The 12615-nt window shown below is 34.7% G+C and overlaps 2 protein-coding genes across 2 annotated transcripts in view; both read left to right on the top strand.

Moving 5' to 3' along the window:
* Positions 1-12615, top strand: part of LOC129000081 (cardioacceleratory peptide receptor-like) — a 131022-nt gene that overhangs the window by 47634 nt on the left and 70773 nt on the right. The window lies entirely within an intron of this gene.
* On the top strand, positions 3046-3856 carry LOC129000082 (uncharacterized). Its single transcript, XM_054426960.1, has one exon. The coding sequence runs from the start codon at positions 3109-3111 to the stop codon at positions 3817-3819; it is 711 nt and encodes a 236-aa protein (XP_054282935.1). The 5' UTR covers positions 3046-3108; the 3' UTR covers positions 3820-3856.

The raw sequence follows: 12615 nt of genomic DNA, 5'->3' as shown, positions 1-12615 counted from the left end.
TAGTTTTCATCCGGCTACTACATTATTCAACATTTAGTTAGAGTGCCATAACGATAATGCCTTTGAACACGGATTATAAATTAAGACGTTAGTTAAAATTGTTATTAATGAACTCTATTAAACGGTTATCAAATCTTCATCCGAATTAAAAAGAAATGATGAAATGAATGATTGAAATGTAATCTATATTCTAAGCGTTATGTGCAAGAGGTTAGATGTGATTTCAACCCGAAGTGCATTTTGTAAGATGTGATCTCTGCTAGAAGTGCAATATGCAAGATGTAATCTTTGATAGGAGTGCAATATGCTAGTTGTGATCCCTGGTAAGAGTGCAATATACAAGATGTAATCTTTGATAGGAGTGTAATATACGAGATGTAATCCCTGATAGAAGTGCGATATGCAATATATTATAGTCCCTGATAGGAGTGTAATATGCAATATGCAATCCCTGTTAGGAGTTCATTCTGCAAGATGTAATCCCTGCTAGGAGTGTAATGTGCAAGTTGTGATCCCTAATAGGAGTGTTATATACAAGATTTAATCCCGGCTAGGAGTGCATTGTGCAATATGTGATTGCTGTCCGTATAGTGTAATGTGCAAGATTCAATCCCTGCGAGAAGTGCATTGTGCAATAGGTGATTGCTGTCCGTAGTGTAATGTGCAAGATGTAATCCCTGCTAGGAGTGTAATGTGCGAATTGTGATTCCTGATAGGAGGGCAATATACAAGATTTAATCCCGGCTAGGAGTGCATTGTGCAAGATGTGATTGCTGTCCGTATAGTGTAATGTGCAAGATGTAATCCCTGCGAGAAGTGCATTGTGCTAGATGTGATTGCTGTCCGTAGTGTAATGTGCAAAATGTAATCTCTGTGAGAAGTGCATTGTGCAAGATGTGATTGCTGTCCGTAGTGTAATGTGCAAGATGTAATCCTTTCGAGAAGTGCATTGTGCAAGATGTGATTGCTGTCCGTATAGTGTAATGTGCAAGATGTAATCCCTGTGAGAAGTGCATTGTGCAAGATGTGATTGCTGTCCGTAGTGTAATGTGCAAGATGTAATCCCTTCGAGAAGTGCATTGTGCAAGATGTGATTGCTGTCCGTATAGTGTAATGTGCAAGATGTAATCCCTGTGAGAAGTGCATTAAGCAAGATGTGATTGCTGTCCGTAGTGTAATGTGCAAGATGTAATCCCTTCGAGAAGTGCATTGTGCAAGATGTGATATCTGTCCGCAGTGTAATGTGCAAGATGTAATCCCTGTGAGAAGTGCATTGTGCAAGATGTGATATCTGTCCGCAGTGTAATGTGCAAGATGTAATCCCTGTGAGAAGTGCATTGTGCAAGATGTGATTGCTGTCCGTAGTGTAATGTGCAAGATGTAATCCCTTCGAGAAGTGCATTGTGCAAGATGTGATTTCTGTCCGCAGTGTAATGTGCAAGATGTAATCCCTGCGAGAAGTGCATTGTGCAAGATGTGATTGCTGTCCGTATAGTGTAATGTGCAAGATGTAATCCCTGCGAGAAGTACATTGTGCAAGATGTGATTGCTGTCCGTATAGTGTAATGTGCAAGATGTAATCCCTGTGAGAAGTGCATTGTGCAAGATGTGATATCTGTCCGCAGTGTAATGTGCAAGATGTAATCCCTGTGAGAAGTGCATTGTGCAAGATGTGATTGCTGTCCGTAGTGTAATGTGCAAGATGTAATCCCTTCGAGAAGTGCATTGTGCAAGATGTGATTTCTGTCCGCAGTGTAATGTGCAAGATGTAATCCCTGCGAGAAGTGCATTGTGCAAGATGTGATTGCTGTCCGTATAGTGTAATGTGCAAGATGTAATCCCTGCGAGAAGTACATTGTGCAAGATGTGATTGCTGTCCGTATAGTGTAATGTGCAAGATGTAATCCCTGCGAGAAGTGCATTGTGCAAGATGTGATTGCTGTCCTAGGTGCAACATTGGTTCGATTGTCCCGGGCAACAAGCCAATCCTGCCCTAGTCCCGTTAATTGGAACAAGAGTAATGCTGTAGAATACCCAATCCAACCCCAGTCTTAGTTGGGTACTTTTAAAGGAACACTCAGTCTATAATAAAAAAATTTCTTTAATGCAACTGGTATAATATTTTCATCTAACCCATAACCCTAATTTATTTATAATACGTAACGTTTTTTTTAAGATTTGGTGTGTTAGTATCAAAACATAGATGAGTGTAGTTATAATTTACACATTGTAATATAAAGGGTCCTGCTTTGTTCCAAATATTTTTTTAAATAATTTTGTAGACGGATTCTAGTAAGTTAAATTTGACATTTCAGTTTCTATTTTATCTTATTTTACTACAATCTAAAAATGCGGTTGTCAAATTTGTGGATTTTAAAACTTCAGTTTTAGCCTATCTTGACATAGATTTCCACGGTAAAATCAAAGCTTGGAACATTTATATGAGCACGTCCACTACACATGTTGTAGGGTGTAGGGTCCACCAGAATAATGATAAGGAGCGAGGCTTCCGACAGTAAAATTATAGATTTGCATGATTTATGAATAAAAAAATATTAGATTTTTACCAAGCATAATGCTGTCAACTAACGTGCTTTGACATCACTGTTATTATGTCAGAACTGTGCACTTATATTCGCAATGCAAGATCTGCTACTGCGATTAGCAGGAAAATTTTAAGTGTTGAGGCAAACTCAACAAAGTTCAAACTCTCATTGAACGAATATTACTATCATGCAATTTGCTCATGTTTATTGTTACTCCCTTTTAGGGTGTTTATATTAAACATATCCATATCAATCATAACAAAGATCGACTAAAAGTGAAATATTGGCCTTTACACGACAATTTTCAAAATTTATTTTGTTAAAGTGTTACAGTATCTGTCACAGGGAGTTGTCGTCAAACTGATAGATATGGGCGCTGTTGTCAAGCGAGGGAATATTAGTAAGGCGAATCTTGAGATTGCGCAGCTGTTTTGCTACTGTTTTGTAACAGTAGTTTTTATAACCAATTTTCTCCCACGTGTCAATGAAAACAAAATAAACATAAACATTTAATCGACCCAAAATTTCTCGTAGTCAAAATTCAAGTAAATAATTCACCACGATGGTTGTGATAGTGGACGCCTGCAGAAGAGAGAGTGATTTCCAAGAGGCGAGGCCATGGTGGGAGCCCCCTTACGTCGTCTATGGCTTCAGCAACCCAGCGGTCAAGTACAGACTGGAACTGTTGATGGGGTCCTATGTGGTCCGCGCCACAGATAAAACCTATATGTTGACACTGGGCCATCGGATGCGGGAAGACTTCGAGGATACAGTGCGCAAAAGGATCAAAGACAGAGCTCAGGCAGAAGTGGATCGTGAAAAAGTGTTGATTCTGGAGGGAAGGATGCCTCCAGAGAAAGCACCTAAGGAGTTATCCAACCACCCTGTCTTCAGGATAACTCTCCTGGCTAAACGAATGATCGAGGAAAAGAAACTCAAGGAGGAAATGGCAAAGAGGCCAAAGAAGTTGAAGATATTCGACTACAGTTTACTGGATGGAATGGAAGAAGAGGTCGTAGAAGATACGGAAATGACCAGCTGCATCGACGAGGAGGAAAGTGACGAAGAGCGGATGAGAAAATTAGCAGACATGGAGGAGTATTTGGCGGAAGAAGAGGTTTTTACTGACGAAGATTATTTAAGGATTAAGTATGAAGATCCTTTAGTCGAAGAGTTGATGCAAGTGGAGGCTGTGGATGATATGTATGAAGTGGCTGAGGAGATAGTTGGACAGCTGACTGGCAAGAGATGTGGTGGACTGGTTAAGTCATAAGGTAATGACTGATGTAACATAGCTTAGGTATTAAAATTCGTAAAACATATTTAGACTTTGTTTAATAAGTTACTTAAAAGTATGCTAGATTTGAATCTTAAACAAAAGGTAGGTTTAAATCAATTAATAGATAGAAATTAACACAGATCCTCTTCTGTAATAGGAGGTGACATGCTTGTTTGCAACGGCGATTTCATTCAACATGAGATAACTTTAAATGTAATAATCCCGAGACGGAATGACTGAGAACGTTAAACAAATTTTCTGTACAACTTTACAAACATAAGTGTACATTTGTTCAGTTACATCAACATTAAAACTCTAGACTCTAGATCATGCTCTGAAAATAATTCTGCTCATTAAATTCTGTACTCGTGAATTTGTCCTACTATTTAAAAACCTACAAGGCAATGATGGCTTTAGGCCTATAGAGCGTGGATTTACCAATAATGCAATTGCGTAGGTTGAAAGTGAATTAGGTAAAGTCATAATGAAATTACATATAGGCTAGGCACTTTTTAAATTCAAGCGTGAGTTTAATGGTAGTCAATTATTTGAGATAGCTTTTTTTTATATATTTTTAATAATTAAAATCTCGGGTATTTACTCAGGGGAGGTATAGAAGAGGCTACGATGACAGCTGTGGACTTCTTATTAGCTGAAGGAACGCCATCACCGTAACAATACGGTCAGTGGCCATCGGCCTCGGTGGTCTAGTGGTTAGCGTGCCGGGCTGATATGCTGAAGGTCCCGGGTTCGAATCCCCCTGGTAGCTCTAACTTCTTGTCAAAGATTTTTTCATTATCAGCAGGTTTGGTTCGGTTATGACAGTTTAATTTTATTATAAGTCATCATAAAATTTTAATTTAGCATGAGCAATTTCTAGTTTTATAAACATCCACCTTATAAACATAATTATTTTTTCATTACTAAACATTTGTTATATTATTTCATTATCAGCAAGTTTGGTTAGTTCGGTTAGGTTATGATAGTTTAATTTTATATTTAAAAAATTATAAAATTGAATTTGAGGCATTTATAATTTTATTTTATGAACAGAACTATTTTTGCGATTAGTATTAGTAAACCTTCATTGCCAAAGTGCTCTCTTCTACAGCGCTGTTCATGGAGGAATTTTGAACTAATGCCTCATTCGTACCTCCCCTAAGTCAGACCCAAAATCTCGTATCTCAAGTTGCTGAAAAGTCATCCTCAGAAACAACTTATTTTGAACCGCTCCCGTTCACGAGAATAAGATATGAAACTATTTAGAGCATCACGAAATTTACGCCTGATAAACGTTTATCCTGACAAAACTACGGTGCCATAACTTTTAAACTTTGTGAGCCGCTTAATCCAAATGTATATAGAAAGGGGGCGGGGGCAGCGTCTGGGAAAATGGAAGGGTTTCTGAAAAAGAATCAAGGCCGCAAACCCTCCCCTTGATTAAGACAATTCAATTCCCCAAAGATATTGAACTCCCACGCTATTGACTTAAATACAATAACTTCAACAAGCTTACTTGTACTATAGTCAAAATATAGATATTTACTATTTAATTTTAATTTAATATTGACTATCGTCCAATATACTGAGAATAGTTTTGTATTTCATTATAAACTAAACTTTAACTTAGATTTATGGCTTTTTTGTACAGCCAGTTGGATATTATGAGACAGGATTACATTTTTCATGTATAAGAATTCATAAACACATTAGGATTGGCGGACAAAGTCACATTTTGAGTTATTTCTTTTATCACTAGAAATATTTCTAACGCATTTTATAGTTCCTTTGCCCATTTTTGCAAAACTTTAAAAACCACAAGATTTGGTTCACACATGCAGTACATCCATTATAAACTTGATTTTTGTTTACTAAAATAGCTGTTCACACTGAACTTCGTATTAAATAACAATATATCTTGCTTAGACTACCTAAGCTGTGCCTTTGAAGGCAAGACTTAGCTGGATTGGGCTGACGTTGGTTTTAAGTGCTTTAAACTCAATTTATCAGATGTGATAGTGTATATAATTTCTCGTGATAACCTAATTAACTAAATTAATTGGTTTTCGATTAATGTTATGCTCTTTTTTATTGGTTACGGTGAAACAGATAGCCTAATTATGTTATCATATAGGTTTCGAAATATAAAAACTCCTGATAGAAACTAAGCTGCTGATTAGGCCAATAGCGTGAGTAATTCTATAGACACTTATCTATATTAATCTGTTTACGAGTGCAGTATAACAAAAAATCGAGCATACGCTTAATATTATTCGGTTATCCTATGGTTATTTTTCTTGCGTTTTGTTGTTTCATATCGCTGTTTTTCACTAACGTATTTACTCAAAAAGTTAAGTTGTCACGCAGAAATTATGAACTTTATACTATTAAAAATTGTGAATCCAATGAATAAATAAATACACGATCCCTAAGGGTTGTCTTAAATTAAGTGTTATATAGGTTTTTGGGGTTTCCAATAATTTTCATTGGTTGTTTTTTATACGGTTCTAGATTCATTAGATTTATTCATTTACTTGGCTTTAAAAAAAAATACTTTCAAAACTTGTTAGTTATTTATGCATTCAGTTTACAGTTACATTGTCTCATAATATTTGTTGGAAGTGACTTTAAAACATGGTTTTGAATTCCTCAAAGTGCAAATATTCAAACTACGTGTGTTTCATTCAATGCGAACCCTCTTGAAAGAAATACATTAGACTCGGAGCTACTGAAAAACAGACCAGTCATGAGGCTTCGTGCGTTGATTTGTAATGTGAGTTTGTTCGGTGTCTACAATGTAAGCTGGAGATATGTTTTACTAAAATGTCTCTTCCAGGCGTTTACTGCAGTGACGTATTGAAGGATTTAGTCTATTGTTATAACAAAGGCGTTTCCTTTTAGGCAGATTATCAAATGGAGACAGCTGGTTTTATCCTGAAGATTGGGGACAAATCGGTTTAATGTTATTCTATTCGGGTGTAATTGAGTACGTCTTTCATTTCATTTCATTTCATTTATTTCAACGGTAAAAACCATTTATACAATAATAATAAATACATTTATGATACAGGCAATAAATCAGTCTTATGAGTAACAATAATAACAAGCAGAATAGGACTAGGATTAGGTCTTCTGACACTATTCATATATATTTTATCATAGAATTTAGATTTTAGAACAGAAGCTAAATAACAATAATAGGAATAGGCGTTAAAATGATAATAGAATTGATTAATTGTTTTGTCTTACGCTTTGGAATTTTCCTTGTAAATATACACTCCTCAAGGTTTCAATACCATATCCCCTTATTAAAAGAAATAATCTATTTCATCACTATTAGACTAATAGGGGCATTTCAGTCCAAGCTTGAGTTTAAAAAAATAGCAAGGCCGAAAATACACTTTTGTTCCTTGTGTGAACTATATTTTTTTGTCATATTGCAACATTCTTTAAGCTAAATAATTCACGAAACGTGAATTTTGTACATTCTTTTTATAAATTAGCTCCTAAAATAGTTCCTTTCTTGTTTTGTTATTTGACGTTACAATATGAATTACTCCGCCAACACTAACACATTCAATTAATCACCGTCATTCTATTATGATTTTTTTCAAATGCCGATCAAAGGGGTGCCGTACTTATTTTTGCAAAATACACACGAAGAAAATAGTAAATAGCAAGAAAACAGTATATATTATGGTGGAGACTTTCTTCAAATATCTGGAAACTCAATGGAAACGAATGAATGTTAAATGTTAATATCCTCGACTCCAGCTGATCATCATTCACTCGTAAGAAATAAGGACTAGTTTAGCTTCCCAACGCATGAAAACAGCAATTTTTGATTAAGTATGACCTGATTGGGCAGTTATGTATTATAATTTTCTCCGCGTACACTAACACACATTCTTATTTCAATTAGTGAAATTCGTTTATTAATTCTTCTGAATGTGGGTGAGAAGTTTGTGTTTCAGTGAAATTCAATCCAACAAAATTATGAACGCGAACCAATTTTTATAAACTTTTATATTTAATGACACTGTGGCATAATTATCAATTGGGGCTAATTTCTAACGCTAAACCAGTGGACGAAAGTTACCTACTAAATAGAACATAGAACTAGACTCACTCTTATGTAGTCGTATCACAGGTTAGGGCAGTAATAAATGTGTCAAACCTATAACAATATACAGCTCTATTTGATTCTTCCCCACCATAAGAGAAAATTGCTACTTTAGTCCAGCAATGAGTGTATTGAAAACAATGTTTATTGCTGCAGTGTGGCGAATAAAATTATTTTATTTTAAAAGAATTGAGGAACAATTATTGACGTTGTCAGGGAGTGTCAGACAACATTTACTGTGCAGAAATGTGAGAAGCAGATTGTGTTTCTATAGTAGTTAATGGCTTCGTTACTATTTTACGGTGCAAAACAAGTACAAAATAAGTCCTATTTCCAAATGTTTTGTTTTTTAAATAAGCCTTTTTTGCTTAGCCACGTCAACGTTTCATCCATATTTGGACGCGTAAAACTAAACTTCATGGCTAGTTATTTATCCCTAAGCTATATATCCTTTGAATATTACAATCTAGAAGGATAATAAATGTATTGTTTAAATACGATATTGTAAAAATTTAACGGTTTATTGCAACATTGGACATGTTTATCCAAGTGAAACCAATGGAAATCTGTTTAGATTAACCATAACTAAAAAACCAGAATAAATTTAATATTAATTAATAATTAATTGTTACAAATAAGATTTTTTCAATTTTGCTTGCATGGGATAAACAAAGTTTTTAGATTTTAAAACTATGCTACCAAAATAACCACACATTGTTGTTACCACCACCTTTTTTATTGTAAAAACGTTATCGGTGTCCATAAGTTATTCTAACATTGAATGAACATAATTTTATCTTGATGGAGATTTTATGAAGTAATTTTCTTTGTAAAAGAACGTTCGGTTATGTATCGCGTTAACAGATAAACGACAAAATCAAGTAAATAAAACACTGTATGGGTTGGTCAGCTAGATTTCGCACTGGAAAAAAGTTTGAAAGGATAAGGAACCCAAGTAACAGCCGTCCAAACGAGGCCATCCACAGTCGCCCAATTCACAAAAAGTATCGTTGCCTTTGTGGCTGGGCATTGCCCGAAGTCGTTTCACCGCTTTGTTCTCTAGGCAAATCCTTTTGTCCAAAAAACTTGAATCGACCCAATTCAAGAACATTGGGAACAATAAATGCTAATAAGTGAGAAAAAGTAATATATAAACTAGGTGAAACCCGTCGAAATCGACGGTTATTTTCAAGGATTACGCTAATTCATCTAACTGCGATAAATTGAGTGAAATTGTACATATTTTGAGCATTTAGCATTGTTTAAAGATTAATAAGTGTAAAAACAATAATGATAGTTACCAAATATGGTTGATCATTCAATGAATAAAATATCTCCCATACTGTACGTCATCGGAGTTATTAGTATATTATCTGGTATCTCATCGTTTAGATTAAACTTTAAATAGTATTAAAATCGTATTGGTGGATCTTTTGTAGTTAAACACTTCCGTGATTTCATCAGTGTAATGCAGATTACCGTAATCTATGATTTTATTTGAAAAATATCTGTTTGTTGGGAAGACACGTTCTAACTTCAAAGGGAGATATCCATTACAGTGTAAGTTTGATTTTTCCTTCGTTACGTCGCGTCAGTTCATATCGTACTTCTGTGGTAATGAATAACACTCTATCACAGTTTTGAGAAATTTGTTGTGGGGTTACTGTTAAAGCTGGAATTCCTTGACATGGGGGATGTCAGTTAGTTGTCTCAGCCATATCAATTACATAAAGTTGTCAATATAATCTCTCTACGGAATGTGAGGTGTAGTGGAATATACTTGAAGTGAAGTTGGCTTTTATTCTTAAACTGTTAGGGGCCTCCTCATTTATATGCGGCTTCATTGACAACAAATAATGCAGATGACAAAGCAATGGGACATTTCCAAAAAGCAAAAATACTCTAAATTTGCTGTTATGTAAATATTGACGTTTACATGCATTGTTAATCAACGTATATTATAAAGGATGATGTGATCTAGTTTTAAAAGGAATATGACCTTTCTGTCATGACAGTAGCTGCTTAAACATTATTTACTCATTAGGCCATATTTACAGCCAAAATATTGTGTTATTTTCAATAACATATGGGTAAGTTACATAGATTTTTTTGCTGCTGATCAGTGCACTATAAGAATATATATTTTGGAGATAAATTAAATGGTTTTTGTTGCAGAGTAGCGCTAGTAAACATGCACAACCCTTTTCGTTAGTCTAATAACATTCAAAGGCTCTCTAAGAATTCAAGTTCTTATTTGTATAGGTACATATCTATATTATGTTTTCACTAAGCTGAATGAATACATCGAAGTAACCTCTCTGAAAAGTCTGCAGTATATTGCAGTTTTCCAGCTTAATGACTTTATTTATCATGCAAATATTTCTACATAAATAATTGTAAAATGTTTTATCCAGTTGCTGTAAACTACTATTAATTTATCAAAATATGGACACGGCTCAAATAGGCACCGTGCCCTTCTGCACTTGTAGGCTATTATTTTGTATTGTATTACACAATTTAATATTTTTCCAATGATTGAAAACATGTAGGCCTATGCCAATAATCTCATGAACCTATGATGATCTGTCTAGAACAATATGATAAAAATAAAGAGAAAAATGGTGAAAAGGGCAGTCACCAACCCGTAAAATAGATATAAGGTCAATAAGAAATAATTTTAAGAGTTACTGTGATAAAAGGATTTTCCACTGATTTCGTCATGGCATATACAGGGTGTCACAAAAAAGTGTGATGGGCTATACAGGACCTAATTCTACATGCAAAAATAAGTCAAAAATGAAGAATAAACTTTTTGGATTTTGGCTTAGTTTAGCCGTAATCCGCCATTTTGTTTTTTGGGGGAAATATTTATTATTTCAAAATCCCTTTGAGATATTTTTACGAAACTTTGCAAAATTGTTAACACTATAGTAAGTAACATTTATAAAAAAAATTATTATTTTAACTTTCCAAATTTAAAAATGGCGGCCGTTTGTATTTTTTAATGCCAAATTTCATGAAAACCGGTACCTAAATCAAAATTTTGCAAGACACAAAAGTTTTAGTATTTATTATGACAAATCCAACAAAACAAAAATGAATAAAATCGGTTCATAAATAAAGAAGCTGTGTTTATTTTAGTAATTTAGACTAAAATTACTTAATACGTTACATAAATTATTACGTTACATTAAATATGTACCTTTTTGTACATGTACACAATATTATTAGGGATTGTAATCGAAACCGACATAACACAAGGTGATGAATAATGTGATCATCCACCACACATCGATGAGTGTACGGTTGGTGAGGCACTTTTGTGTTTGGTTTAAAAAATCCAGCAATAAAATCGTTTAAGTTTACTCCAACAGCACGATATGTTTATTTAATACATTTTAATATTAATAATTTCAGTCTAAATTACTAAAATAAACACAGCTTCTTTATTTATGAACCGATTTTATTCATTTTTGTTTTGTTGGATTTGTCATAATAAATACTAAAACTTTTGTGTCTTAAAAAATTTTGATTTAGGTACCGGTTTTCATGAAATTTGGCATTAAAAAATTCAAACGGCTGCCATTTTTAAATTTGGAAAGTTAAAATAATAGTTTTTTTTTATAAATGTTAATTACTATAGTGTAAACAATTTTGCCAAGTTTCGTAAAAATATCTCAAAGGGATTTTGAAATAATAAATATTTTCCCCAAAAAACAAAATGGCGGATTACGGCTAAACTAAGCCGAAATCCAAAAAATTTTATTCTTCATTTTTGACTTATTTTTGCATGTAGAATTAGGTCCTGTATAGCCCATCACACTTTTTTGTGACACCCTGTATTGCAAAACATAACATGATACAGAAAAAAATTAATTTTAAAATCAGAAAATAACATTGCAAATGCTTCTTTTGGACAATTCAGTAACTCCCAATTAATGTGTCTTGTTTAAAATACAACTTACAAATTAACAGCTGTTTCATTAACAAGTATTATCCACATGGCAAAATGTAAACAAATCTGTAGAGGGATTTTTAAAGGCTTCTGGGGCAGAGCCCTAAGGGAATTTACTTTGTTTTTCTTTTGATAACCCATCTACAGACCAAGACCTTTCTTTTGACACCCCTACCAAGTTTTTACGCCCAGCCGTTCTCTCAAATTAGTGGAGACAAAGTTTCCAATGGGAACCGGAGTTTTGCCAACGGGTGTCAGATAGATGAAGGGATGCCTTCGGCCACTTCTTGGTGCGGAGATTTGCCAACGGTGGTGGTGGGAGAAAGAGTCTGACGGAGGGAGGGAGAGCGATTGTCAGGGTTGTCTACGCTTGGCAGTTGTGCGCTTGTCGCAGTGGGTTAGGTTAGGTTAGGTTAGGTTAGGTTAGGTTAGGTTAGGTTAGGTTAGGTTAGGTTAGGTTAGGTTAGGTTAGGTTAGGTTAGGTTAGGTTAGGTTAGGTTAGGATAAAAATTCAATACATTTCCTTTCACAGTCAGAGGTACATAACTCCATTACTTTGAACACAGTCAGCATCCTGCCTGGTTTGTCCACCCCTAGCGGAAGCCACCCTCACGGTCACGTGTAATCTCTCTCTCCCCCCCTCCCCCTCTCGCGCAACCCACAAACGTTGGCAAAACTCCGCAGTATGTGGAATTCATGGATGGGGACCCTT

The sequence above is a fragment of the Macrosteles quadrilineatus genome, unplaced genomic scaffold, assembly GCF_028750875.1.
Source record: "Macrosteles quadrilineatus isolate MER2022 unplaced genomic scaffold, UCM_ALF_1.0 Scaffold_8__2_contigs__length_117827958, whole genome shotgun sequence".
Lineage (NCBI taxonomy): Eukaryota > Metazoa > Arthropoda > Insecta > Hemiptera > Cicadellidae > Macrosteles > Macrosteles quadrilineatus.
Note: the sequence above shows the minus strand (reverse complement) of the source record. Positions and strands in the feature narration are given on the sequence as shown.